The following is a 27,660-nucleotide window of genomic DNA, read 5'->3' on the forward strand; positions in this document are numbered from 1 at the left end:
TGTGGAGGGTATGACAGTGGGCAGTATGTACAGGAGAGGAGTGTGGCGGGTATGACAGTGGACAGTATGTACAGGAGAGGAGTGTGGAGGGTATGACAGTGGGCGGTATGTACAGGAGAGGAGTGTGGAGGGTATGACAGTGGGCGGTATGTACAGGAGAGGAGTGTGGAGGGTATGACAGTGGGCGGTATGTACAGGAGAGGAGTGTGGAGGGTATGACAGTGGGCAGTATGTACAGGAGAGGAGTGTGGCGGGTATGACAGTGGGCAGTATGTACAGGAGAGGAGTGTGGAGGGTATGACAGTGGGCAGTATGTACAGGAGAGGAGTGTGGAGGGTATGACAGAGGGCAGTATGTACAGGAGAGGAGTGTGGAGTGTATGACAGTGTGCAGTATGTACAGGAGAAGAGTGTGGAGGGTATGACAGTGGGCAGTATGTACAGGAGAGGAGTGTGGAGGGTATGACAGTGGGCGGTATGTACAGGAGAGGAGTGTGGAGGGTATGACAGTGGGCAGTATGTACAGGAGAGGAGTGTGGAGGATATGACAGTGGGCGGTATGTACAGGAGAGGAGTGTGGAGGGTATGACAGTGGGCGGTATGTACAGGAGAGGAGTGTGGAGGGTATGACAGTGGGCAGTATGTACAGGAGAGGAGTGTGGAGGGTATGACAGTGAGCGGTATGTACAGGAGAGGAGTGTGGAGGGTATGACAGTGGGCAGTATGTACAGGAGAGGAGTGTGGAGGGTATGACAGTGAGCAGTATGTACAGGAGAGGAGTGTGGAGGGTGTGACAGTGAGCAGTATGTACAGGAGAGGAGTGTGGAGGGTATGACAGTGGTCGGTATGTACTGGGGAGCAGTGTGGATGGTATGTCAGTGATCAATATGTACAGGGGAGGAGTGTGGAGGGTATGACAGTGGGTGGTATGTACAGGGGAGAAATTAGGAGGGTATGAAAATGGGCAGTATGTACAGGAGAGGAGTGTGGAGGGTATGACAGGGAACTGTATGTACAGGCAAGGAGTGTGGTGGGCATGACGGTGATCAGTATGTACAGGAGAGGAGTGTGGAAGGTATGACAGTGAGCAGTATGTACAGGAGAGGAGTGTGGAAGGTATGACAGTGGGCAGTATGTACAGGAGAGGAGAGTGGAGGGTATGACAATGGGCAGTATGTACAGGAGAGGAGTGTGGAGGGTATGACAGTGAGCAGTATGTACAGGAGAGGAGTGTGGAGGGTATGACAGTGGGCAGTATGTACAGGAGTGCAGTGTGGAGGGTATAACAGTAGGCAGTATGTACAGGAGAGGAGTGTGGAGGGTATGACAGTGAGCAGTATGTACAGAAGAGGAGTATGGAGGGTATGACAGTGGGCAGTATGTACAGGAGAGGAGTGTGGAGGGTATGACAGTGGGCAGTATGTACAGGAGAGGAGTGTGGAGGGTATGACAGTGAGCAGTATGTACAGGAGAGGAGTGTGGAGGGTATGACAGTGAGCAGTATGTACAGGAGAGGAGTGTGGAGGGTATGACAGTGGACGGTATGTACAGGAGAGGAGTGTGGAGGGTATGACAGAGGGCAGTATGTACAGGAGAGGAGTGTGGAGGGTATGACAGTGGACAGTATGTACAAGAGAGGAGTGTGGAGGGTATGACAGTGAGCGGTATGTACAGGAGAGGAGTGTGGAGGGTATGACAGTTGGCGGTATGTACAGGAGAGGAGTGTGGAGGGTATGACAGTGGGCGGTATGTACAGGAGAGGAGTGTGGAGGGTATGACAGTGGGCGGTATGTACAGGAGAGGAGTGTGGAGGGTATGACAGTGGGCGGTATGTACAGGAGAGGAGTGTGGAGGGTATGACAGTGGGCGGTATGTACAGGAGAGGAGTGTGGAGGGTATGACAGTGGGCGGTATGTACAGGAGAGGAGTGTGGAGGGTATGACAGTGGGCGGTATGTACAGGAGAGGAGTGTGGAGGGTATGACAGTGAGCGGTATGTACAGGAGAGGAGTGTGGAGGGTATGACAGTTGGCGGTATGTACAGGAGAGGAGTGTGGGGGATATGACAGTGGGCGGTATGTACAGGAGAGGAGTGTGGAGGGTATGACGGTGGGCAGTATGTACAGGAGAGGAGTGTGGAGGGTATGACAGTGGGCGGTATGTACAGGAGAGGAGTGTGGAGGGTATGACAGTGGGCGGTATGTACAGGAGAGGAGTGTGGAGGGTATGACAGTGGGCGGTATGTACAGGAGAGGAGTGTGGAGGGTATGACAGTGGGCGGTATGTACAGGAGAGGAGTGTGGAGGGTATGACAGTGGGCGGTATGTACAGGAGAGGAGTGTGGAGGATATGACAGTGGGCGGTATGTACAGGAGAGGAGTGTGGAGGGTATGACAGTGGGCAGTATGTACAGGAGAGGAGTGTGGAGGGTATGACAGTGGGCAGTATGTACAGGAGAGGAGTGTGGAGGGTATGACAGTGGGCAGTATGTACAGGAGAGGAGTGTGGAGGGTATGACAGTGGGCAGTATGTACAGGAGAGGAGCGTGGAGGGTATGACAGTGGGCAGTATGTACAGGAGAGGAGTGTGGAGGGTATGACAGTTTATCTTAATGCACAGAATGCACCTTCTGCCTTTACATCCACTTTAAGTCTTCATATACGTAAATCTAAGGTGGATTGTACAGTAAGACTGTAACATCTATAGTGAATTTACCATATACAAATATGATGATTTTTTCCACAGAAAATCAATGTGTTAGTATTTGTGTACTACATGCTTTACCAATACTAGTCCCTAATAATCTGATTTATTTATAATATTTTTATTTTTTTTCCCATAGTCTGAAGAAGAGCCCAAAAATTATTTTGTTAAACCGACTGTATATGAAAATACATACAGGTAAAGTTTTCTACCTTTTTATTACATTCTGATCATTCAGAGAACTTAGATTTATAGATGTTCATAGGGCAAATTATATAAAGACTGTGCATTTGTGATCAGATTTATTACAACTATGTACAGTATTTAGGTTTCAAATTATAGATAAAAAATCTTGAATATTATTATTATTATCCAGGATTTATTTAGCGCCAACAGTTTGCGCTGCGCTTTACAACATGAGGACAGACAGTACAGTTACAATACAATATAATACAGAGGGCCCTGCTCCTTAGAGTTTACAATCTAGAAGCGAGGGTCAATTAACACAAAAGGTAATAACTATGGGGGATGAGCTGATGAAGAAAATCAAAGTGCAGTTGTTAGGTGTGGGCCAGCTAGGCTTCTCTAAAGAGAAGGGTTTTCAGACAATGGCGGTCGCTCCATTAGGGGCGCAGGGGCACCACCCTCCTAATCTATGCGCCCCGCCCCTAATCTTCTCACAGGGCATCCAGACACATGGATTTGAATGGGGTTTTTTTTTTATTTTTTTGTATACAAACTTTTTTATTAGGGTGAAAAAATTGTGGTACAAAAGCGCAAATTACCAGTAAGGTAAACAACAATAAACAATAGTCATTGTTACAGAAAGTATGTATAAGTTCTTATGTCAGATATAATTAAACAACAGGATCAAGAAAAAATAAGACTTTGTATGAGTGGTACCGAGTAGCGGACCTATGACAATTTCAATAATACTGCATAAAGCAGTAAATATTCAAGAGTATACAGAGAACATATCGTTAAGTACAAAATGACTACAAATGACCAACTACATCTTTCACATTCACGTCGTATAGATAGATTTGTGATTAGGAACCCATCGATGGAAATAGAATGTTAGAGTGACCAAACCAAGGTTCCCATTTGTTATCATAGAATTTTGTTGAATTATAAATTGCATGGAACATTTTATCCATTTGGTTAATCGAAGAAAGTCTAGCCTTTCATTGGGCCTGGGGGAACGAAGAGGATTTCCAATTTACTGCAATCAGCCAATGTATGGCAACCAGTGTTGGGGTAGTTACTCAAAAAATGTAACTAGTTACTAGTTACTAGTTACTTCTGTAAATTGTAACGAGATTACTTTACTAGTTACTGCATTTGAAAAGTAACTTCACTACTTATTACTTTACTTTCCTCTTTCTTATATGACGGTGTAGAAGAAGATACATGACACTCTTTCTGCATAGAGTTTATTGTATAAACACAGGCTTTGGGAAACATGAGAACAAAACCTGAAAAAACAGAATAAAACATAAAGTGCAACAAAAAGTCATAAACTTCATCCCTCTCTATTCTTCCAAATAACGATTGTATCGCACTGCTTGGGTAACGCAGGAAAGCGCGTTCCTATAGCCTAGTAAAGTAGTGTAGTTACTTCCTATAGCCTAGTAAAGTAGTGTAGTTACCAATATTAGTATTGTAACTAGTTACTTTACTTAGTTACCAAAAAAAGTAATGTAGTTACTGTAATTAGTTACTTTGTAACTAGTTACCCCCAACACTGATGGCAACACATAGTGTGAATAAGTCTCATCTGAGGAACAGACAAACCAGGTATCGTAGTGAATAAAAGACAATTGGGGAGAGTGAGGTTTATTTGCCTGTTAGAGATTTTGGAGGCAAAACTATCCAGCTGTTGCCAAATAAAGGATATCTTGTCACATTCCCAAAAAATATGGGTAAATGATCCCGGGGCATCACATCCTCTATAAGTGCTGGTTCACACTTGTGCGATTGCGAACGGGTGCGATTGCAATGCAAATTTGCAGTGTGAGTTTACCTTGTGTTTTTCAATAGTACCAGCGCGATTTTAATGAAAATTGATTGCGTTGATTATGTTAATTAAGCTCAGGAGGGGTGGAGCTGAGGGGAAAACTAAAACAAAAAATAAGAATTCGCACATAAGAATTGAACTGATAATGCGAGTCCAGACCGATTTACATTGATGTCTATAGAGACTAAATTCGCAACGCAGCGCTGTAAACTCGCACAAGACCCTTTTCATCATCGCATTATATTCGCATCTGAATCGCAACGCATAGATGTGAACAACCGTCGCGAATACAATGTATTTTAGGAATACATGCAAAACTAGACTTTTCATAACGCATCGCATTCGCAGTAAAATCGCACAAGTGTGAACCAGCACTAACTAACAGGGGAAGAAGATGGGAACACGGCATGCAGTTTAGCTGGGGTAAAGTACCATCTGGTTATTAGTTTGTAGGAGGTTTCCCAAATCCTGATAGATCTGGTGCATTTCTTGAGGTTCAAAGTACAATCCTGCCATTCATCTGATGTGAGATGTAAATTAAATTCTTTCTCCCATTTGTACATATAAGGGAGTTTTTCCTCCGAGATGGAGTGTGTCATACTTTGATATATTTCAGATATAATACCCCTACCTCTAGGATTTTTAAGGCAAACATTTTCATAGAATGTTGGGCTGGGGGTGTCAGATAATTGAAGTGCTTTTGGAAAAATTGACTGATCTGCAGGAAGTTGTAGTGTTCGCTATGAGGCAATTTATATTTGGATTGCAAAATCTCAAACGATGTAAATGTGGAATTAGTTATAAATTTATGTAAGAATGTTAAATTTCTATTAATCCAATGTTTGAAAATGTTACAATTATGGAGACCGGGGAGAAACTTTGGATCCCCTAAAAACATAGCACCTGGAGGAGCACCTGAGATCAAGCCGAATTTATTACCGAATGATCTCCAAAGAGATAAGGATTGTGAGACTAGAGTATTTTGTGATGCTATCACATTAATAGGGACATTTCTGGTCCACATTAGACCTGGTATCGGATAAGGTAGAATAGATTCCCTCTCAAAATTAACCCATGGGATCTTCGAACCAGGGATGTGCCACTGAGCAATCTGGGTGAAGCGAGCGGCCAAGTAATATATCCAGAAATCTGAGAGACCAACTCCACCCCTCTGTTGTGTAGTGTACAACACAGATTTGGAGAATCAATGATGTGAGTCAGCCCAGAGAAATTTATTAATTTCTCTCTGGAACTTCGATATGTAAGTTTTATTAGTTCTATTTTGGATTACACAAAACAAATACAATAATTTAGGGAGTATGATCATTTTAACTGTGGTAATTCTCCCCAGAAAAGAAATGTGATAGAACTTCCAAGCCTTGAGGGATTTTCTGATTTTCAGTAGTAGTGGTGTATAATTTTTGGGAAAGAGCCTACCCAGTTGTGTGACAATAGCAAATTCATTTTCACTATTGTCTTCCTGATTCTCCTCCTGGGCAATCAGGAAACGAGTCCTGAGACCCCATTGGATGGGAGAAGAAGCATCCTTATTGGCTGCCGAGGAGGAGGAAGGAGATGCAGGGGGAACCCAAAGATGCATGTGACCTAGATGGGGAAAGTGCGGGGCTGGTGGGTGGACAGGCCAGCGAAGGAGGGTGGTTGTTTGGTGTTACCAAGCGACGGGGGGTGGGGGGTTTGACTGACAGACTGAAAGAGGGAGGTGTCGGACTGTCGGGTAATTTGATTGCCACCCCCCCCCCCCCAACAAAAATGGAGCACCAGCCACAACTGTTTTCAGGGATTGTCTAAAAGCAAACAGAGTATATATATTTTGAAATGTAACCAGTACAAGTTCCTGACTAGACACTGGCAAACGCATTGCTGAAAACTGCCCCCCATCCCCCCAGTGTACCAGTATAACCTCACCCTGTCTTTGAGGCTTCCAAAGTTATTAAACTTCCTTCATTACGGACAAGTTTAACCCCCTTAGTCCGCAATCATTCCTTAAATACCCTGCAGGGGAAAATCCTCACTTACTATAGGTTCACACTTCTGCATTTTGCATGGGCTGTGTTTGCACGGGCACGGCAGCCCATTAAAAAAAATGGGGAGCTGTGCCTACATTTCCGTAAAAAAAAAAAAAGTGTATGCACCTTTTCGAAAACACAGGGGCAGGGAAATTGCATGGTGTTTTTGCCCTGCAGTTTCTGCTTGAGGGGTGCCATTCAGAACGAGTGACAGCCCCGTGGGTCTCCTAAGAGAAGCACAATTTGGATGCAGGTGGTTGCAGGTGCAGCCACACGCATATGTGTGAACTTAGCCTTAGCCAACATCACATGGAACAAATAGCAGGGATTTTGCTACAGGCATCCTCACAGACGTGCAACATGTGGCCTATCTGACTAAAGCAGAATTCTTTGCCATTATGTCTGATCTATTCTAAAGGCTTTCACCACTTCTGGAATTGCCAGGTGCAATCACCCATAAACGCTCTTTTGATTCTTCTCCTCTGCTATGCCGGCCCGTTGACAGATCACATGACATGACAATTGTAAACAATGGATGGATTCCTTTCATGCCATCCATTGTATATAATTGTGGTGCCAGCTGTGATTGGTCACAGTGATCACATGGTACAGGCAGAGCCAATCACAGCTAATCACAACAAGACACTAAATTAATCCATTTCATTCAGTAAAAATGGTTGCTTATACCAAATGAAATTCATTGGTATAAGCAGTCATAGTGTGTGGAAAAAAAATAAAAATAATGATCACTTCCTTATAATAGTACAGTGTTACTATGATAACACTTTGTTGCTCTGGTTACAGTGTGTTAAAAGAAATCACAAAAAAAAATAAAGCAATAAAAAATTAAAAAAATATATATTATTATTTTTTTTACTTACTGTCACCAGTTAATGCCATGCCTCTTACTAAATACCTTGGACTGTCTACTTTCCAAAAAGGGGTAATTTGAGGGGTATTTGTACTGTCCTGGCATTTTTGGGCATCAAGAAATGAGTTAGGCCATCGGTACTAGGGATCTAACGATTATTGGCAAAGCAATGCACTTTCCCTGATATATCGGAATCGGCCCCTGAGGTTACCGATATTGCTGATATTTCCGGAAAGTGCTGTACCGGAGTGATGCCTGCCGCTAGTGGCATCACCCAGGTACCGGCGTCCATAGCCGACGGTCGGCTGTCTTGTAATGACAACCAATGCGGCTGAGAAGCCGCTCGGCTGTAATTACAAGGAGCGGGAGGGGACGTCCCCCTCCTGCCGCCTTTCGTGGCTGGCCCGGGTCTCCCGTCCCACGGCTGCATGGCCGCCGAAGAGAAGACCCAATCACAGCCGCATTCAGGTCTGATCGGGTCTCCATGTAAAAACCCGGAAGGGATGTCATAACATCACTTCCAGGTACTCGGCACCAAATTTAAAAAAATTACAGCATTCAAAACAGCCAAATTTGGTATATGGGCAACTACTAAACAATATGGGGTTGGGAAATTCCCAATTTCTAGGTTGAGTAGGGCCAAATCTAAACTAGGTGGGGTTCGAGTCCCAGTGACCAAGGACATTAAACCAAATACTTGATTGCAGAAACTTGTTAGACCTTTACAGGCCCATAGAATGTGGTAGAGGTTGCCTATTTGACCACAGTTACGCCAGCACGAAGGTGATTGGAAGTAGAAACGTGCTACTCGGTAGGGTGTGAGGTACCACCCAGAGATAATTTTTTTGGGAGAGTTTCCAGTGGTTTGTACCGTAAAATACTATGGGTGAATCTAAATGCCTGGAGCAGTTGGTCTGGTGTGTAGGTCTTCTGCAAATCCATCTCTCATCGCAGTATAGGACTTGCAGAAAGTAGTTTTGCATTGGAGAGCATTATAAAAGAGAGAAATATTTTTAGGGCAGGGTGTGGAGGATATGTAAAAAGCATATATTGAGGAAGGAATTTCGATTGCTGGAATACGATTTGTTTTCAGAAACTTAGTAATTCAGGTATATGTATATAACTCCAAAGAGGGAATACCGTGTAGGGAATTTAGTACAGGGAAAGGCTTAGATAGACCATTATCTAGAATGTCTTCTACCCACTGAAGTTTTTGATCACTTTTGTACAAACAGGTAGGGGATAAGGACTTCTAGTGCTGTAAGGGACATACATAGTTGTTGAGCTTTAAAGGGATCTCCTGGGTAGGCTAGTAAAGTTCTCCATGCTCTAACAGAGGCATGGACTGTGATTGGAAAGTGGCTTCCAACAGTCAGCCATAAGTAATGTGTAGAGTCTGTGTATCTTTACTATTGCTGCTTCAGCTTGAACCCAGTGGGTATCTGGAGAGGGTGTAAACCAGTGTCTGATGTGTGATAATTGTGTTGCCATGTAGTAGCCTTTTAAGTTATGCCAAAGCCTACAATACTTTTGTGTTTGATCAAGTATGACCAGGAGCACCTCTGGTCTTTACCTTGCCAGACATATTGCTTAACCACTTCCGGACCGCCCACCACATATATACTGCGGCAGGGTGGGCCAGCTGCGTAAAATCACGTACATGTACGGGATTTTTTGCATGGGTCTGCGGGGGCACGCGCACGCCGCCGGAGCACTACTGCTGCTGTGATTGGACACAGCGGGAGCCAATCAGCGGGTCCGGCGGCCGCGATGGCCACTAGGACCCGCCGATCGTTCCGTGGAATGACAGAACGGCAGTCTGCCTATGTAAACAAGGCAGACTGCTGTTCTGTCACAGAAGCAGAGAAGGATCTTGTGTTTCAGCTAAGCTGAAAGAGGCTCACTATATGTAATTCTCCTCACAGCCTAAAGCCTGTAATATGTGGGTGTGAGTAGATAGATTCCGCAAGGGGTTCTATCATTAGGTTAAAGATGAAGGGTTAAAATGAGCATCCCTGCCTAGTGCCATTTGTGATAGAAAAAGAATCAAGAGGTGAGTGCAGCGCTAAATAATAGTTAATAAATGCTAAATAAACAGTCCATGAATGTGAAAAAAAAGTAAATAAAAGTTCAAATCTTGAAAAATCCATAACTCATAACATCCAATGAAAAAAGAGCAAGGAACTCCACAGGTGTCCGAGAGTAGAACACGATTCACACAAGAAATCCACTAAAGGGTGATAGAGCTTCCTCAGCCTGTGTGTAATAGGACATACCAATCCTACATCATGGACTGTTTATTTGGCATTTATTAACTATTATTTAGCGCTGCACTCACCTCTTGATTGTTTTGCCATTTAGAAGGTGTATATTCACCTTTTAGTGCCAGCAGCTTGTTTAGTCATAGCGCTCGCTCCCCATTGATTGTGATAGAAAAAGGCTTGGATAGTAACCCAGAGGTAAATACTTGATGGGGTAGAATATATCACCAATATTGTTGCCAGCATGGACCCCTGGAAATCAAATTTTTCTAGCACCAATGTACCCTGTCAAATGCCTTCTCTGCATCGATGGAAATTGTCTATTGGGAGAAGTCCGGAAAGACTTGGAGATTCCTAACCTTCTCCGGAACGAATCCACCCATCAGAAAGTTTCAAGCAATTTTTCTTTGACCTAGAAAAAATGTACTCTAAGAAATACGTCTCGAGGGACTTCTGCCGGTAGGTGTGATGGCTCCGGGATGCGGTGGATCCGGTCGATTGTGAGATCAACTGAGGAGAGGTTAAGCAAAGCCGCAGGAAAATATCCCTCATGTAGTGCGGCAGTTGGGGTTGGGTAATAGTTTCAGGAATGCCTTGCACCTTGAGATTGTTTCATCTGGACTTATCCTCTAGATCTGCGATTTTAGATTTGATCCAGTGTAGCTCCTCTGAGTGCGTCTCATGAGCTTCAACTATCATATTGGAAGAGGTAGCGAATTCAAGATATCTGCTCCTCCACTTGGTCCACTCGGTCTCCCAATACTTGTACTTCAGCTCTACATTGATGCAACCCTGATAGCAAGTCAGTGTGTAGAGAGGCTCTAAGAGACAACAGCATCTCTTTCAAAGTGGTGTCAGAGATGGGTTGTCCACTAGTGGGAAAGGATGCTATGGGGCCAGCTGGGCCAGTGTCCATAGTGTGCTGTGGGTACATGTCGCTCACCTCTGGTGGGTTGGTAGTGCCATCACATTCCTCTGTGTCCCACCGTAGCTTAGATTTGGCCGGACTTCTTGTGGCAGTGGATGAGAGCCCGAAGCCTTAGCCTTGTTGAATGCAGAGGATAAACCATGGGTAAATGGCGCTCTAGCCTCTAGAGCTCCACCAGCAGGAGGAGCCAAGTGGGTGCACCCGCCATTTTGGCGTAGTCTGGTGGATGCGACCAGGAAAAACCCTGTGAGTTTCCTCGGTTGAGGGAAGTCTCGGTACCTCTGAGTCTTTTTGGCAGGTGCAGCCGGTTCTCAGATAGAAGGCTGTGGCGGTGGTCGTGCCGGAGGTCTCTCGATCTGCGGCAATCCCCAGTCTATGCAGAGAGCTCTCAGTTCATGCATCCAGCAGCTTCGGTGGTCGCCACGCCCCCCTAGCAGGATACATTTTGATCTAAATTTATAAAAGGAGATTATTCATTTGCAGAATTTTATAACAGAACCATTTTCGGTCTTTTTTTGTTTATTTTGCAAAAATTAAAAAAGCCAGTGGTGATCAAATACCACCAAAAGAAAGCGCTCTAAGAAGTTGGAGGAACTTGTGTCAGGAAGAAAGTTGGAACAAGTACCAGGTGAAAAAGATGCTTTTCTCTCCCTAGCCCCCCCCCCCCCCAAAAAAAAAAAAAAAAACATGCAAATGTGTAACGGAGATTTCAAAGAATTACAATTATGTCAAATGTTTATTCTGAGTGCTGTAACCACTTCAATACAAGGCACTTTTACCCCCTTCCTGCCTAGGCCACTTTTTAGCCTTTACCGCTGTCACACTTTGAATGACAAATGCGTAGTCATGCAACACTGTACCCATATGACATTTTTATCAATTTTTTTCACACAAATAGAGCTTCCTTTTGTTGGTTTTTAATCACCGCTGGGTTATTTTTTTTGCAAATTTTTGATTTAAAATTTTTAAATAAAATTTTGCAAATAAATAATCTTTCTTCATAAATTTAGGCCAGCATGTAGTCTACTACATTTCTTTGGTGAAAATAACTTAAATTGATGTATATTATTGTATCTGTAGGAAAGTCTACAGACTATGGTAGATATCTGAAAATCAAGTAATCCTGGTGTACTGACGACTGATCTCATTTCTTGAAACCCGAAAATGCCAGGACAGTGCAAATATCCCCCAAATGATCTGTTTTGAAAGTAGACAGTCTGAGGTATTTAGTAAGAGGCATGGCATGTTTTGTGGCACAATTTTTTGGGAAAAATTGATTTCTCTATTGTTCATTGATGGACACAGCTCCATATAATTCTTGACCATTGGGTTATGCTGCCCCCTACAGGAGTAGAACACTGGCAGGAAAAAGCTTTACCATGCCTATGGGGTCGTCCCTGCAGGCATACACCCACACAATCTGCTATAGGCTTCAGTTTTTCTGCCTAGTTTAGGAGTAGGACCTAGCTCCCGGCTGGGACTTTGGTTCTAGCTTGCCTTCAGCACGCAGGAGAAAGGACCTATGCCATTTAGGTCATCTGGGGGTTTCAAGAAGACATGGTCTGCTTGCAAGGTTTCCACATCCTGCATAGAAGATATTGGCATGCCTAGTTTAGTATCATCTGCAAATACTGAGATTGTACTCGATATCCCCTCCTCTAGATCATTTATGAACAAATTAAACAGGATTGGTCCCAGGACAGAACCCTGGGGGACCCCACTTTCCACACCCGCCCAATCTGAGTACTCCCCATTAATCACCACCCTCTGTACTCTCCCCTGGAGCCAGTTCTCTATCCAGGTACTCACCTTCTGATCCATACCTACCTTCCTTAGTTTGTACAGTAATCGTTTGTGGGGAACGGTGTCAAAGGCCTTTGCAAAGTCCAGATACACCACATCCACAGGCTTACCTTTATCTAGGTGGCTGCTCACTTCATCGTAGAAGGTTAATAGATTGGTTTGGCACGAACGATTTTTCATGAATCCATGCTGATTACTACTTATAATACCGTTTTCATTACTAAAGTCTTGTATGTGGTCCCTTAACATCCCCTCCAAAATTTTGCAGACTACAGATGTTAGGCTGACCGGCCTATAGTTACCCGGGATATATCTCGGCCCCTTCTTAAATATTGGTACCACGTTGGCTTTTTTCCAATCAGCTGGCACCATACCCGTCTGTAAACTATCCTACCTGTTGTTTTTCCCACCCCTCATGCAAATACTGCTTTGGGACGTCCCTATGGTCAAGAATTATAAGGAGCTGCCTCTGTCAATGAATGATAGAGAAAACTGGATTTTTGACTTACCGTAAAATCCTTTTCTCTGAAGTTCATTGACAGACGCAGTACCCGCCTCTCATTCTTGAGTGGGTTGGAGTTTTACCTCTAAACACTGCTTGCAATGAAACTGAAGCCTATAGCAGTGTGTGTGGGTGTATGCCTGCAGGGACGGCCCCATATGTGTGGTAAAACTTTTTCCTGCCTAGTGTTCTACTCCAGTAGGGGGCAGCATAACCCAATGGTCAAGAATTATATGGAGCTGCATCTGCCAATGAACTTCAGAGAAAAGGATTTTACAGTAAGTAAAAAATCCAGTTTTTTAATTCATACCTCTAAAATCAATTTCTTGAAGTACATCACGGGACACGGAGCCATAAATCATAACATATGTGTTATACAGCCACCTATAGGTGAAGGACACTGGCAACCAATCAGAATTGATGACCCCCTATATAACCCCCTACATACAGGAAGTACCTCAGTTTTGTAGCAAGCAATAAAAGACCCCATAGAAGAGGGGAGGGACCTTTGTGTCCCATGATGTACTTCAAGAAATGTATTTTACAGGTAAGTATGAATTAAAAATCCATATTTATTTTCATACATCACGGGACACAGAGCCATAAATCATAACATATGGGACGTCCCAAAGCAATGCATCTGAGGGGAGGGGGGGGACACCAAAAAATACCGCCATCTGAACCTAAAAGAAGAATTACGCTGCTGCCTGCAGAACACTGTGGCCAAAAGCAGACTCCTTCTGAGTCCAAACATCCACTCTATAGAAACGAGTGAACGTATGCACCGACGACCAGGTCGCGGCCTTGCAAATCTGAGCCATAGAGGCTTGATGGCGATGTGCCCAAGAGGCACCTACTCCTCTGGTAGAATGTGCCTTCACAGATAAAGGTGGAACCTTTCCCACTAAACCATACGCCTGGGTAATAACCTGGAAAATCCAACAAGAAATTGTAGATTTAGATGCTGCCAATCCCTTTCTGGGCCCTTCTGGCAGCACAAACAAGCTCTCAGTCTTACAAATCTGAGCTGTTTCCTGTAAGTAAAACTTAAGTGCACGCATTACAGCTTACATAGTAAGATGTCCTGATTCAAATGAAAGGCAGACACTACCTTGGGCAAAAAATCTGGGTGAGGACGTAAAATCACCCTATCTTGATAAAATATCAGGAATGGCTCTTAACAGGAAAGAGCTGTTACTTCTGATATCCTTCTAGCTAAAGTTATCACAATCAAAAAGACCAGTTTTCTGGTCAAAAGGAGGACCTGCCCCAGAGGTTCAAAAGGCTGTTTTTGCAAAACTGCCATCACCAAATTTAAGTCCCAAGGACACAAAGGTGGCTTCACAGGTGGAAGCAAACGCAATATTCCCTGGATGAAGGCTTGAACCAACCAATGGGAAGCGATCGGTTCCTAGAAAAAACACTAAAGCTGAAATCTGCCGTTTAATCATGCTCAAGGCTAATTTCATATCTACCCCTGCTTGCAGGAAGGATTGAATTCTCCCGATAATATATTTGCGGGGATGCCATTTCCTAAGTTCACGCCAAAGTAGGTTTTCCAGACCCTGTAATAGATATTCCTAGAGACTGGTTTTCTAGCGTTTATCAGTGTATGAACTGCAGGGCCAGATACACACCGCTCCTCCAAGATTAAGGCTTCAATAGCCAAACCGTCAAATTTAGAGACTGTACAGCAGGGTGGAATATCAGACCTTGAGAGAGCAAGTCCTGATGCAGTGGAAGGGCCCAAGGCCTCGTCGCTGCCAACCTCTGGATTTGTTCATACCAAATCCTCCTTGTCCAAGCCGGAGCAATCAGAACTACTGGTTTGCCCTCTAGCTGAATCCTGCGCAACAAACGTGGTAGGAAAGGCATATATCAGGGAGTACTCTGCCCAAGGAGTCACCAAACTATCCACACCGACTGCGAGTGGACCCCTGGTCCTGGACACAAATCTCTCCAACTTGTTGAATCTGGATGCCAACAGATCGATCTTCATCTGCCCCCCCCCCCCCCAGCGTAGGCAGATCGATTGAAAAATCTCAGGATGTAAGCACCATTCCACCTGGAAACATCTGTTGACGGTTTTAAAAAATCTGCCTGACAGTTCTCTATTCCTGGAATAAACACTGCTGTCAGGCATGGCACAAACTTCTCTGCCCAGGACAGGATAATATCCACCTCTTTCTGGGCTGACCAACTCCTTGTGCCTCCTTGATGGATGACAGAAGCCCCGGCCGTGGCATTGTCTGATTGCACCCTCACAGGTTGACCCCGAAGTCTGGGCGTCCAGAATTTCAGAGCTCGACTGACTTCATGAATTTCCGAAACGTTAATGGAGAGACAACTCTCTGTCCAAGACCATTTCCCCTGGATGGTAGCTTCCCCAGAACCGCTCCACCACTCGGAGAGACTGGCATCTGTAGTCCCTATCTTCCAGGTCACTGGAAGAAAGGATTTCCCCTTCTCCAGATTTCTGGTCAACAACCACCAATTCAGACTGTGCCGTACCCTTGGCACCAGAGACATGGACCAGTCTAGGGACTGAATTTTACTGCTCCATGCAGACGGAATGTTATTCTGCAAGGGTCTGGAATGGAATTGAGCATAGGGAATGGCTTCGAATGTGGACACTATCTTCTCCAGTAACATCATGCAAAAATTTATAGAAGGATATCTCAGCCTTACTATGGACCGAACCTAATCCTTCATGTCTGAGACCCTTCTTGCTGGCAAGAATATCTTTGCCTATACCGGTGTCGACAAGAAACCCCAGGTACTCCAGACCCTGGACTGGCTGTAATGCTGACCTTGCTAAGTTCAATATCCAACCCAGACGTTCTAGAAATTGTACTGTCTGAAGGACATTTCGTCTTAGAGCCGACGCCAATCGATCTATTAGTAATAGATCGTCCAGATATCCTATTACAGATATTTCTCGGGACCTCAGAACAGCCAATACCAGAGCTAGGATCTTTGTGAACACTCTTGGAGCTGTGGCTAACCCAAAGGGCAGGGCCACAAACTGGAAATGATGGTTTCTAATCGCAAAACGAAGAAACCTTTGATGGGCCTGAAATATAGGCACATGAAGATATGCATCCTTGATGTCTATGGATGCTCGAAATTCCCTTCCCTGAACAAATTAAGTTCACGCAGAAAGAACGTTCAGAAAATGGTTTAAAGCCTTGAGATCCAGAATAGGTCTTGCATCCCCGTTTGGTTTGGGGATTATGAACAGGTTTGAGTAAAATCCCTTGAACCTTTCGATCTCTGGAACCTCGATTATCACCCTTTGAGCTCTCAACTGGTCCAATGCCTGAAAGAGAGATCTTATTTTTAGGGGATCTGTTGGTACACTTGACCTCACAAACTGAGGATGTGGGAATACCCAAAATTTCAGCTTGTATACCTGTGAAATGGTGGAGACAACCCAGTTGTCTTGAATTAACTCCACCCATGTCCCTGAAAACTGCAGGAGCCTCCCCCCCCCCACCCAGGTGATTGGGGGCGTCCCTTCACTGAGAGAACTTGGAGCAATGCTTCTCAACTCCTGTTCCCAGGACCCACCAACAGGCCAGGTTTGCAAGATTAACTGAAATACATCACAGGTGATATAATTTGCTGCTCAGTAATTGCAGTATTCTAGTCTGAATCTCCCCAAGGTTATACTTAAAATCTGGCCTGCTAGTGGGTCCCAAGGACAGGAGTTGAGAACCAAGGACAGGAGTTGAGAAGCCCAGGGTTTCTTTGGACCTTACCCTGAAGGCTTGGGTCTGGATGCAGACGGTTGAGGCCTTCACCACTGCATGGAATTTGAAGTACTGGTAGTATGAGTGCTGGAGATTTTGAAAGAAGAAAGCCTACTCTTCCCCCCCGAGATCTTTTGGATATACTTATCCAGATCATCATCAAAAAGGCATTCTCCCTGAAAAGGGAAGCTAGCCAATAATCTTTTAAATGGTAATTCCACAGACCAGCTCTTTAACCAAAGGATTCTGCGCATTTGCACTGTTATCAGAGCAAACCGTGACATTTGCCTTATGGAGTCCGTAAGAGCATCTACTGCGAAACAAAAAGTGCGAGATAGATCTGACAGATTTTCGAAAGACTCTCCTTGAGAAGGAACTGTCTTGGATACTCGATTTATGCGGTCTTTCAAAGACTGACATAGTCCTATGGCCACTACTGCTGGCTGTGCCGCAGAAACTGCAACTGCAAAGGATGTTGCAGAGTGCGATCACTGGGTGCAGCGGAGTCTATTCAGATCAGACATTGTGGAGTAACAGAAACCGGCTTCTTTATTGGAACATAACACAGAAAACAAAGATGTCACCTTCTCATTGTAAGAAAACACAGACAGGAAAAGGTAACCACCAAGTACAGTACAGTGTACAGGAAATTACAACACATCATAGAAAATGCATAGCATATCACTGAGCATTAGCGACATCTAGTGTCCTATTTGTGAACTGCAGTTAATAGGCTAAGTTTTAAAGTTGTTGTATCTCCAACAAAAGAGGCCTTCAATAAAGATTCCAACCTTTAATCAGCTGGATCTTTTAAAACCTGGGCATTATCCACAAGACAGGTTAAATTCTTGTTAACCGAAGAGATGGCCGCATCCACAGTGGGAATTTTCCATCTCTTAGTAAATTTTTCCTCCATAGGATATAACAATGAAAACCTTTTAGGAGGAACAAAAATCCTGTCAGGATGATCCCAATCATTCTACACTTCTTGCTCCAAGAGCGGTTGTATGGGAAATGTCCAAGGACTCTGAGGAGGGTGCAATGAGCCTAGAGAGGAAAAAAAGGCTTCAGTTGTCTCTAAGGGAGGAAGTTTGAGCTCAGACCGGACCATCTCAGTAAGAGACTGAATAAACAATCTCTAGAATTGAGAGGCTGATAGAGACTCCTATGACTCTGACTCCCCGGAAGTGGAAACTTCAGTTTGACCTTTTATAGGGTCATCATCAGCTACATCTTCCACATCCTCTGCCCAATCCTGAACTGATTCAGGGGTTGGCTCAGGTGAGGGGGGATCTATCCCGTTTCTTTCCTCTATGTGGTGCTGCAATCATGTCAGCAATCCTACCCTCCAGGCTGGCTAATGCCGATGCCAAATCGTCCTTGGAAACACAGGCTGTGGCAGAAGTACATGAAGTAGCTACTATGCCTGACAACTGTAATGGCTCAGATTGGCTAATTGTCTCTGGCTTATCAGGAGGAGTAGACACAGTGGAAGCATGACTAGGACCTTCAAGGCCTGACGGTGGCATCACAGTGCCCTCTCCACCTGTGCTCCCTCCAGCCCTTTTTCAGGCAGACATTGCTTTATAGCAAGACAAACTTGAGGTACTAACTTTTAGGTGTACTTAAGTCTTGTGCCAAACTTATACAGCCTAATGCACACAGCACTGATTATCCCCAGATACAGGACCTGATTTTGCCAGTAACATACACCCACTGTGACTCATGCAACCCAGCTGCTGCCGCTCTGTGTCCCTTTCAGCCTGTAACAGAGGCCAGTGTGTTGGAGACAGTTCCTTTTTATGCATGTGTGGCATAGTACGTGGCATCATTCCAAATTGCGTTAGAACACGCCCACCACGCGGCGCACGCCTGTACTTAGAGGCAAAGATTTCCGCACGCGCTCGAATAGGCCTACGCCATAGACACGCGATCAAGGCAGAGACAAACATGGGGACGCTTATGCGCCAGGGCGAACACAACAAACAAATGGGGTGAGAGCATCTTAGGCTGAATCTTGTTTATCACAGCTGATACTATTGAAGTGATCAGCTCAGGGTAAGAAACAGTGCAATAACAACATGCTTTAAAACTTTTGCATAAACCTGCTACAATAGATGTAAATATAAGCAGAAACACACTTGGCACAAGTCTCTGTAATCTTATTAAAGGGAACAGTGCATAAAATATTTCCAGTTTGCAATTTTTACCTTTAAGATTTGTTTGCTGTGTAAATATTTAAAATGGACTCACCAATCCCGTCGCAGGAATATGCTATAAGCAAAAATCCAATCTTCACCCATCACGGCGAGCATTGTCTTGGAGACCTTCAAGGACAAGGTCCCCTATATAAGAGGGGCCATGGCTTTGGACCTGTAGAGCACCCTACACAGAGCGCCTTTGGAGTTTCGTATTCCAAGGGTCCGGATCCAAGGGTCCAGCGCCTAAAAAGGACAGCATTACAGGCAAAACCTTGTATCTGCTTCCCGAAGCTCGGGTACCATCTTTTTAGTCCATTGACTGTTTTAGATGGATCCAATAGCTAACCCCTTCGATTCAGTGATCTTTGTCCAGGGTATGTAGCATAATCTTCTTTCTTCTTTAAAAACATAACAAACATGTGGAGCACCTCTCCACAGCGACCTTCACCTTATAGATGCTGGCGAAAAAACGGAGGTACTTCCTGTATGGGAGGGGTTATATAGGAGGTCATCAATTTTAAATGGTTGCCAGTGTCCTTCACCAATAGGGTGCTATATAACCCATATGTTACGATTTATGGCTCTGTCCCGTGATGTACGAAAATAATTTTTTTTTTACCTACTGTGATTAGAGCAGTACAGCGTCATCATACAGTATAACTGATGTGGCGATGACCAGGGACACTGACTGGTGACAGTATGTTAAAAAAAAAACTCTCTCCCCACTCTGGGGAGTTGATAACATTTTTTTTATTTATTTTTTTTACATGATTTTTACATGATTACTGGCATAAGCAAGCATTTTTACTAAATGACAGTGTGTAGACAGCTATTCACATGGTACAAATGGGCTGTGTTGGCCCTGTTTGTACCATGTGATCAATGTGACCAATCACAGCTAGCAACCCAATTGTATACAATGAATGGCATGAAAGGAAGCCATATATTGTTTACAACTGTCAAGTGATCTGCTGTGATTGGACACAGTGATCACGTGGTACTGGCAGTGGGTCTGTACACTGATCAGTCATCTGCTGTGTCCGGTTGACACAGTAGGTGACATATTGGGCCGAAGCATAGCCCAGGGCGGCCGTGCAAGGTGTGTTCTCAGGAGGACGTCATATGACGTCCTCCCAGAATAATAGGGTTTCTGTCTGCCCATCATTTTACAATAACGCTGGTATAATGCAAGTAAAGCATTAATTAAAAAAAAATATATTATTATTTATTTTTCATATTTAGACTAGAACTGAATCCTGGTCAACTTTTCTGCTGCTCAGAGACGGGAATCATGTTCAAAGTGAAATCTGAAGTGACTATCACATATGAGCTTGGATTTGAGAGTGACTATGAGGAACAAGTTCAGGAGAATGGATATGACATTGTGGGCCCAGTATTTAATATAACTGTACAGCCCGGTGTAGTGTCAGAAGTGCAACTACCACATTCCTTGTGTTTAGAAGGTAGGTCAAAATATTGTTATAATTTGATTTTTCCTCTAGACAGAAATTTTTTGTGACATCCAAAATATTACAGTTGGCAATGAAACAGATGGGTGGGGAAAATCTTCCAATAGGGACACATGTTCCATGAATACTAAAAATCGGTTCCCATATCCTTTCTATTCCTATTGTATCTCCAGGACAGGAAGTTTGAGGAAATCTCTCCCATAGGCATAAACAACCACACTACATCCAAAACTGAAGCTATCTGTTGCTTGCCATGAAGAGTTGGGGTCTTATGTGTCCTAAACATTGGGCAGCCTAGGTCACATGGTTTATAAATAATAAAGGACACTATGGGATCTATTCATAAAATATTTGCAGTATGAAAGCCATGAATAATATCTGTGATGTTTGCAATATGTGTTTTATTCTCTAGGTTTGAAAAGAGGCATCTCTCTGATTAGATTTGGCAACTTCAGGGATACAAAAATGAAAATAATAAAACCAGTAACAATTGGGACATCCCACATTGTCCTGGAAAATCCCTCCTTTTCTGGTCTCGTTCCTCTACTGTCAAAATTATGGAGACGACCCATTCCATTCAAGGGGAAGGTTTTGTTATACAGCCAGGTAGTTTGTCCCCAATATGAAGAATACTTGGAGTACAAATTTCATCTTTATGTGATACCCAGAAACCAGCCGGAAATAAAGGTGAGCTAAAGACTGAAAACTAATCATTACTTTTATTTTTGTTTTGGATAACCACTTGAAGACCAGGCCTATTCTAACACTTTGTTTACATGTAAAAAGTATTTTTTTGCTAGAAAGTTACTTAGAATCCCTAAACATATAATATATATATATATTTTTGCAGAGGCCTTAGAGAATAGGATGATGGTCATTGCAATTTTTTTATAACACACAGCACTTTTTAAAACACAATTCTTTTGGAAGAAACTTTAATACATTTTAATAGAACCAAAAACAAAATATTATACCCATTTTTTGGAAAATATTAAAGATAATGTTACGTCGAGTAAATAGATAGCTAACATTCCACACTTTAAAATTGCGCACGCTTGCCCCTGATCTCTATGCCCAATATCATCAGTCTTTTAAAGGACTTTAGCTCTGCCTCCAGTCTGCAGAATAACATGTCCAAATATAGTGCCCTGAACATCTCAGTTGAGCCTACCCTAGCTGAGTGGTTACAGAGACATTTCAATTTCTCTTGGCATTCAAAATCCATCCCTTATTTAGGCATTCACTTGACTTCCAACATAGCCCAACTCTACAAGGCAAACTACCCTCCCCTTTATAAGAAACTGGCTGTGGACTTCACTTTGTGGGCTAATCACGACTTATCCTGGATAGGTAGGACCAATTCAGTAAAAATGACCCTGCTCCCCCATCTCCTATATTTGTTTAGATCCCTCCATGTCCCGATAAAAAGGGCACACCTGAACAGTTTCTAATCTAAAATGATACATTTTGTCTGGGGGGGAAAAAGACCAGCGCTGCCATAAAGCTGTACTCTCCTGGTTATGCACACAGGGAAAGCTTGCTCTTCCAAACCTTTGGTGGTATTACCAAGCAGCTCAACTAGCACAATTTTCCATGATCTTTTCCCGAGGATCCAAACCTGACTGTATCTCCATGGAATGTCAAGCTGTCCCCCGATTTACATTAGACTTTCTTGCTTGGTGCCCCGCCCAAAATCAAACCCCCGATTCTTGCACCAACCTTATCACATTCCTTTGCTCTAATTGATCAACTCCACAAACACCCTTCTCTGATCTCTGAACTTATACCTCTTACACATATATTTCTCAACCCACAATTCTCCCCAGGATTGAATATTAGGGCTGTAACAGATCCCCAATACTTGGACCAAGTATTTCTGTCTTAGGTCTCCAGACTCTCATGTGATGCAGTGACCTCGCCCAACAATTCCCCCCCAAACATTAGCCCCAGGCTCAATGAAGGGTAAAACGCATGACACTTTATTCACCAACTCACTTCCAATATATATCCAGTTTTAGGAGCTTGATTACATCATGCAAATGTATTGTATACAGAACATAATTAACATACCTGCCCATCTGGACAGACACAGGTGAATGATATTGCAACATTATCATAATTAATTCAACAAACAACAAGCCCAAAACATAGCCGAATACACATTCCTAGAAGTGTGAACACAGTTCACCTCTAAACAGATGAAAGCAGAAGATATAGGCTCTCAGACTGCACGTCTCCATTTTCAACACACCTTATTATAACTGTCAATACACATCCCCACAGTAGACGTCATTCATTAGCATCTCTTTAGACCTCAATGTGTGGAGAAGTCCTCTGCTGCCACAGGCAGCTTTAGGCCTGTAACATTGATCCCAGTCTGAGTCTGTATCTTGGGGTGACATGGATTTGAGTCCAAAGCAACACTACTCCCATTGTCCCCCAGCATATACCCCCAACCAGAGCCGCGCTCCCCTACAAGCCTGGGCCGTAGTCTGTGGGCAGGAGGCTGGCCTCCACACTCCTCCAGTAGCCCGTGGCGAACGTTCCAGCAAATGGGCATTCGTCACAAGGGCCTTTCACTGGGGGCTGGAAAGAGGACTGTACCGCATAGGGCACTTTTTTTAACTCCATGGGGCTGCTTTCTACAAGCCACTGCATCAGCAACTTGAAAATGCCCCCTGTAGAAAAATTTCAGTTCTCATAAATCTCCCATTTTTTGCACTCTATTTGGGTCAACAAACCTAACCCCCCCCAGAATTACCGCATATGAACGTTGGTGCTCTGAGCTTCTGGGTCAGAGGGGAGGCATCTCCATTATTTATTCACTGTTGGCAGAGAACATGGAGAAGCCAGGCTATGCACAGAGCTGGGAACAGGACCTGGAGGAGGAATGGGATCTAGCCACTTGGCACCAGAGTTTTCAGCGCTCTTTCAAGGGAATATTTAATGTCTCACTAATTGAGGCAAATGCAAAACTTATGTGGCCCTGGTATCTAGTGCCGACTCGCCTGGCTAAAATATATCTGGATTCTTCTCTTCTTTTCGAGACTGCGACTATATAGGTAGCTTTATTCATACATGGTGGTCCAGTCCCAGAATTCGTAGTTTGTGGAATAAATTCTTCCAGATAATACGCAAGGTTACAGGCTGCGCTATTCCTAAGACCCCACAGATAGCCTTGTTAAACAGTCGGGTGGAGAAGATTCCTAAACATACCCAAGCTCTTATATTCTATATGCTTCTAGGAGCTAAGATCACGATAGCGCGAGCCTGGAAAAAAACCTACAATTTCTGTAGGAGCGGTTGAAAGCAAAATCTCATGGATTCTGACGAAAGAAAAATTGGCTGCTGTCTTACTAGATAGGACGGAGACATTGCAACGTGCTTGGGAGCCTTGGTCATCCTATGTTAATATCTCCATATAATTTTAACTATTGTCAGGGTATTCACTACGGATGCACCGAATATTCGGCGGCCGAACATTATTCGGCCGAAAATAGAAAAAATGGCACTTTCGGTATTCGGCCGAATAAGTCAAAAGGCCGAATAATTTTGTGCCGAACAATAGGGTTGAACGATAGTCGATATGATATCGACTATCGTTCTGTGGCCGTAGGCGATATTCATATCGCCGAGGTCACGATATTTACAGGGGGAAGGGACTCGGAGGAGGACTCACAGACTTCCGTGAAGCCGGGACACTTCAGCGGTGAGCATACATCCATTACTCACTCGTGCACTGCAGCCCGCCCCACACATTCAGTGAGTCTTACTCTCCTCCCTAGTTTTTTCAATGGCACATTCAGGAAGCCAATCACGGCGTGATTAGCTGCACAGCGAACCAATCACGCGTGCCTGCACACCTGATTGGTTCCGCTGTGCCGCTACTCACGGCGTGATTGGCTTCCGGAATGTGCCATTGAAAAAACTAGGGAGGAGAGTAAGACTCACTGAATGTGTGGGGCGGGCTGCAGTGCACGAGTGAGTAATGTATGTATGCGGCTGTGCTCCTTTCCAGGCTCCTACTACCACCACTATGAGAGACTGTCACTATAATCTGATCGAGTCCACACTGACACTGACTGACTGTCACTGAGTAATTGATGTTACCACATTAACCCTGACCTGCCCAGTGCCCTGTATCTGCAATTAAAATTTACAAGGCTGCCTGCATGCTTCCTGATTTCCATTCCCAGCATCCTTCCCAATCCCTACAGTGTCACTAACATTAACCCTATGGTACAAGGCTGCAGTGTGCACTGAATCCCATTCCCTACAGTAACATTTAGGGAGAGAGAGAGACATGAGAGGACAAGAGAGAGAGAGAGACATGAGAGGACAAGAGAGAGAGAGTGAGAGGACAAGAGAGAGAGACACATGAGAGGACAAGAGAGAGGACAAATAATTGGCAAAATAAATGGAAAAAATGCAAAACACCGCGTTCGGTATTCGGCCTTCGGCCTTCGGCCAAACATTTTATTATTATTCGGCTTCGGCCAAGAATTTCATTTCGGTGCATCCCTAGTATTCACGTTTTCTCCATGGTGACTTTCTTCCCCATTTTTTCCCTCTCTACTTTATTCCCTTTCTTCTCCTTTCTCCCTGTCTGTCTGATTTCTGTTTTTTTTTGTTTTTTTTTTTTTAATATATATATGTGTATATATACAGTATATAATATTTTTTTTATTTTCTTTTACTGATTCGGGTTGACTTCAACCAATAATTTGTTAAGGTATCCCTGCTCCGTCTCCCTTCGGTTGTTTCTTGCCTTCAGGATTGGGGAGATGTTGCAGGATCCGTTCTTTTTTACCTACCGGTACTAATTTTTCAGGGAGTCTCAAAGGCAGGGATTTCTAATAATGGTTTATGTTTCTCACCTGTTATTTAGTCATGATGACTACAGGTTGTTTATAGTATTCTTGTTACATTGTCTGAAAAGTAGATCATTTATCTCCTGGTTGGCTAGTCCCCAGGGATCCGTAAGTTTCGCAACCAATGTACTGGAGCACGGTTCCTGGGTTACTATCCCTCCAGATTAACAGTAACCTTGATGATTCCCTGAAATCATACCAGCGACTAAGTCACATGGGATAAGGTGATTATTCACCCAGCTGGTGGATAACACGGAGTTCTGAAAGCTTTATGTACTGTTTGGCAAATATTTTATTTCAGTTAAACTTCATTTTTCATGATTATGTTGATTATTTTGTATCTGCTTTTGTTTTTTTATTTGGTAAACTTCAATAAAAAGATTGGAAGAAAGAATTGAGCACACTTGTGGAATGGCGACAAACTACACTACTTAAAGCGATCCTTTAAATTTTTTTTATATGTTACCAGTTTAGAGTTACAAAAGAGGTCTGGAACTAGAATTATTGCTCTTACTATAATGTTTGCAGCGATACCTCACATGTGTGGTACGAACACCATTCACATATATGTTCATGACCTACGTATGCGTTCGCCTCTGCGAGTAAGAATAGGGGGGGGGGGTGGGAGCACTTTCATTTTTTTTTATAATTAATTTTTCTTTTTTTTTTTTTTTTTTAATCACACTGTCCCTTTAACTTTTTTTCAAATCACTTTTATTCCTATCAGAAGAAATGTATAGATCCCTTGTGATAGAAATAAAGCATGACAGTTCCTCTTTATAAGGGACATCTGGGGTCCATACGATCCAGCATTTCTTCTCTACCCTTGAAAGCACGAGGTAAAAAAAAACGATCTTATGTTGAAATAAATGGCTCGGTTTACATATGCCTTAACTGGAAGTGATGAAAAAGCTTGTCGCTTCCGATCTCCTAGACCAGTGGTATCCAAACTGTGGCCCAAGGGCCAGATGTGGTCCTTTGCTTGCCTTTATTTGCCCCTTGAGGCATTATTCTTGCAACTAACACCAACAATGGGGCATAATTCCTGACACCGTCAATGGGGCACTGTTCCATCCACTGACACCAACAATGGGGAACTATTCCTCCCATCGATACCGACGATGAGGCACTATTCCTTTCTCTGATACCAAGGATGGGGCATAATTCCTCCCTCTGACAACAATAATGGGATATTAATACTTCCACTGAAATCAACAATGAGACATAATTCCTCTCACTGACACCAATATGGGGGCACTATTCCTCCAACTGACACCAATGATGGGGCACTATTCCTCTCACTAACACCAATGATGGGCACTATTCCTCCCATTGACACCAATGCGGGGGGGGGGCACTGTTTCTCTCCGTAATACCAATGATGGGGCACTATTTTGTCCCCCTAATACCAAAGATGGGGCATTGTTTACTCCCACTGGGCACAGTCCAGCCCCCCCTGAAGTCTGAAGGACAGTAAACTGGCCCTCTGTTTAGAAAGTTTGGAAATCCCTGCCCTAGACCATAGAGATGATCAGAGACCTTTCAGTCTCTGATCAGCTCTGTGATCAGCTGGTGCAACTGCCGGCTTCAGTGAGGGGCTTCCCAATCACACAGGAGAGCCTGGAGAGGAGAGGGGGTGGCAGTTCAGTGGTTAATAAGCCGCTAGGATTGCTTTTACTTTGAAGGGCAATGCTAGTTGAACATTTTGATACTGCAATATTTTGACAGCTGCAGCCATGTCTCTGTTATAACCATTTGTACTCAATCACATACTGTACATGTATTTGATCTGGCAGCAAGTGGATAAGATGCGGAAGGGTGAGAACCACATTTCAATGAGTCCTCTGGGGACCCTGTGATCTAGTCCTGATGCCCATTGTCTCCAGTACAGAAAGTAATGGGACATCTAAGGTTTTTAGTTGTCCCAGGAACAATGGAAATCTTAGGATGGAAAAATGTATTCTGCTTGCAACTCTCTAAGGCGGGTCATACACTGTAAACAGCGTGGATGAAGGAATCTCCCCTGATGGCTATTGTATTCTGTCCATCAGCAACTGCGGCTGTCAGAATACCTGAATAGTGGCTGCATCTGGTTGGAACACTGAGATATGCTTTCCAAAGAAGGGATGCATGTTAGTGAGGGGAAGGGTGGTGAGTTTGCTGGGGAGGGATACATCTCAATGGAGGTGGCTGGGGAGGGATGTCAGAGGTGGGGTTGGGGCTTCTGGGTAATTTAACTAAAAAAGTTAATGAAAAC

General features: G+C 43.8%; 1 protein-coding gene across 1 annotated transcript in view; it reads left to right on the forward strand.

The window, feature by feature from the left end:
- LOC309556401 (uncharacterized protein) overlaps nt 1-27,660 on the forward strand; it is a gene marked incomplete at its 5' end in the record, with an annotated part of 250,177 nt that overhangs the window by 194,197 nt on the left and 28,320 nt on the right. Inside the window, 2 exons of the mRNA XM_082258865.1 lie at nt 20,306-20,526; nt 20,945-21,219. Coding sequence (XP_082114991.1) covers nt 20,306-20,526; nt 20,945-21,219 — 496 coding nt within the window. The remainder of the gene's footprint in view (nt 1-20,305; nt 20,527-20,944; nt 21,220-27,660) is intronic.

Source organism: Pelophylax lessonae, assembly GCF_965119305.1.
Source record: "Pelophylax lessonae genome assembly, chromosome: 5".
Classification (NCBI taxonomy): domain Eukaryota; kingdom Metazoa; phylum Chordata; class Amphibia; order Anura; family Ranidae; genus Pelophylax; species Pelophylax lessonae.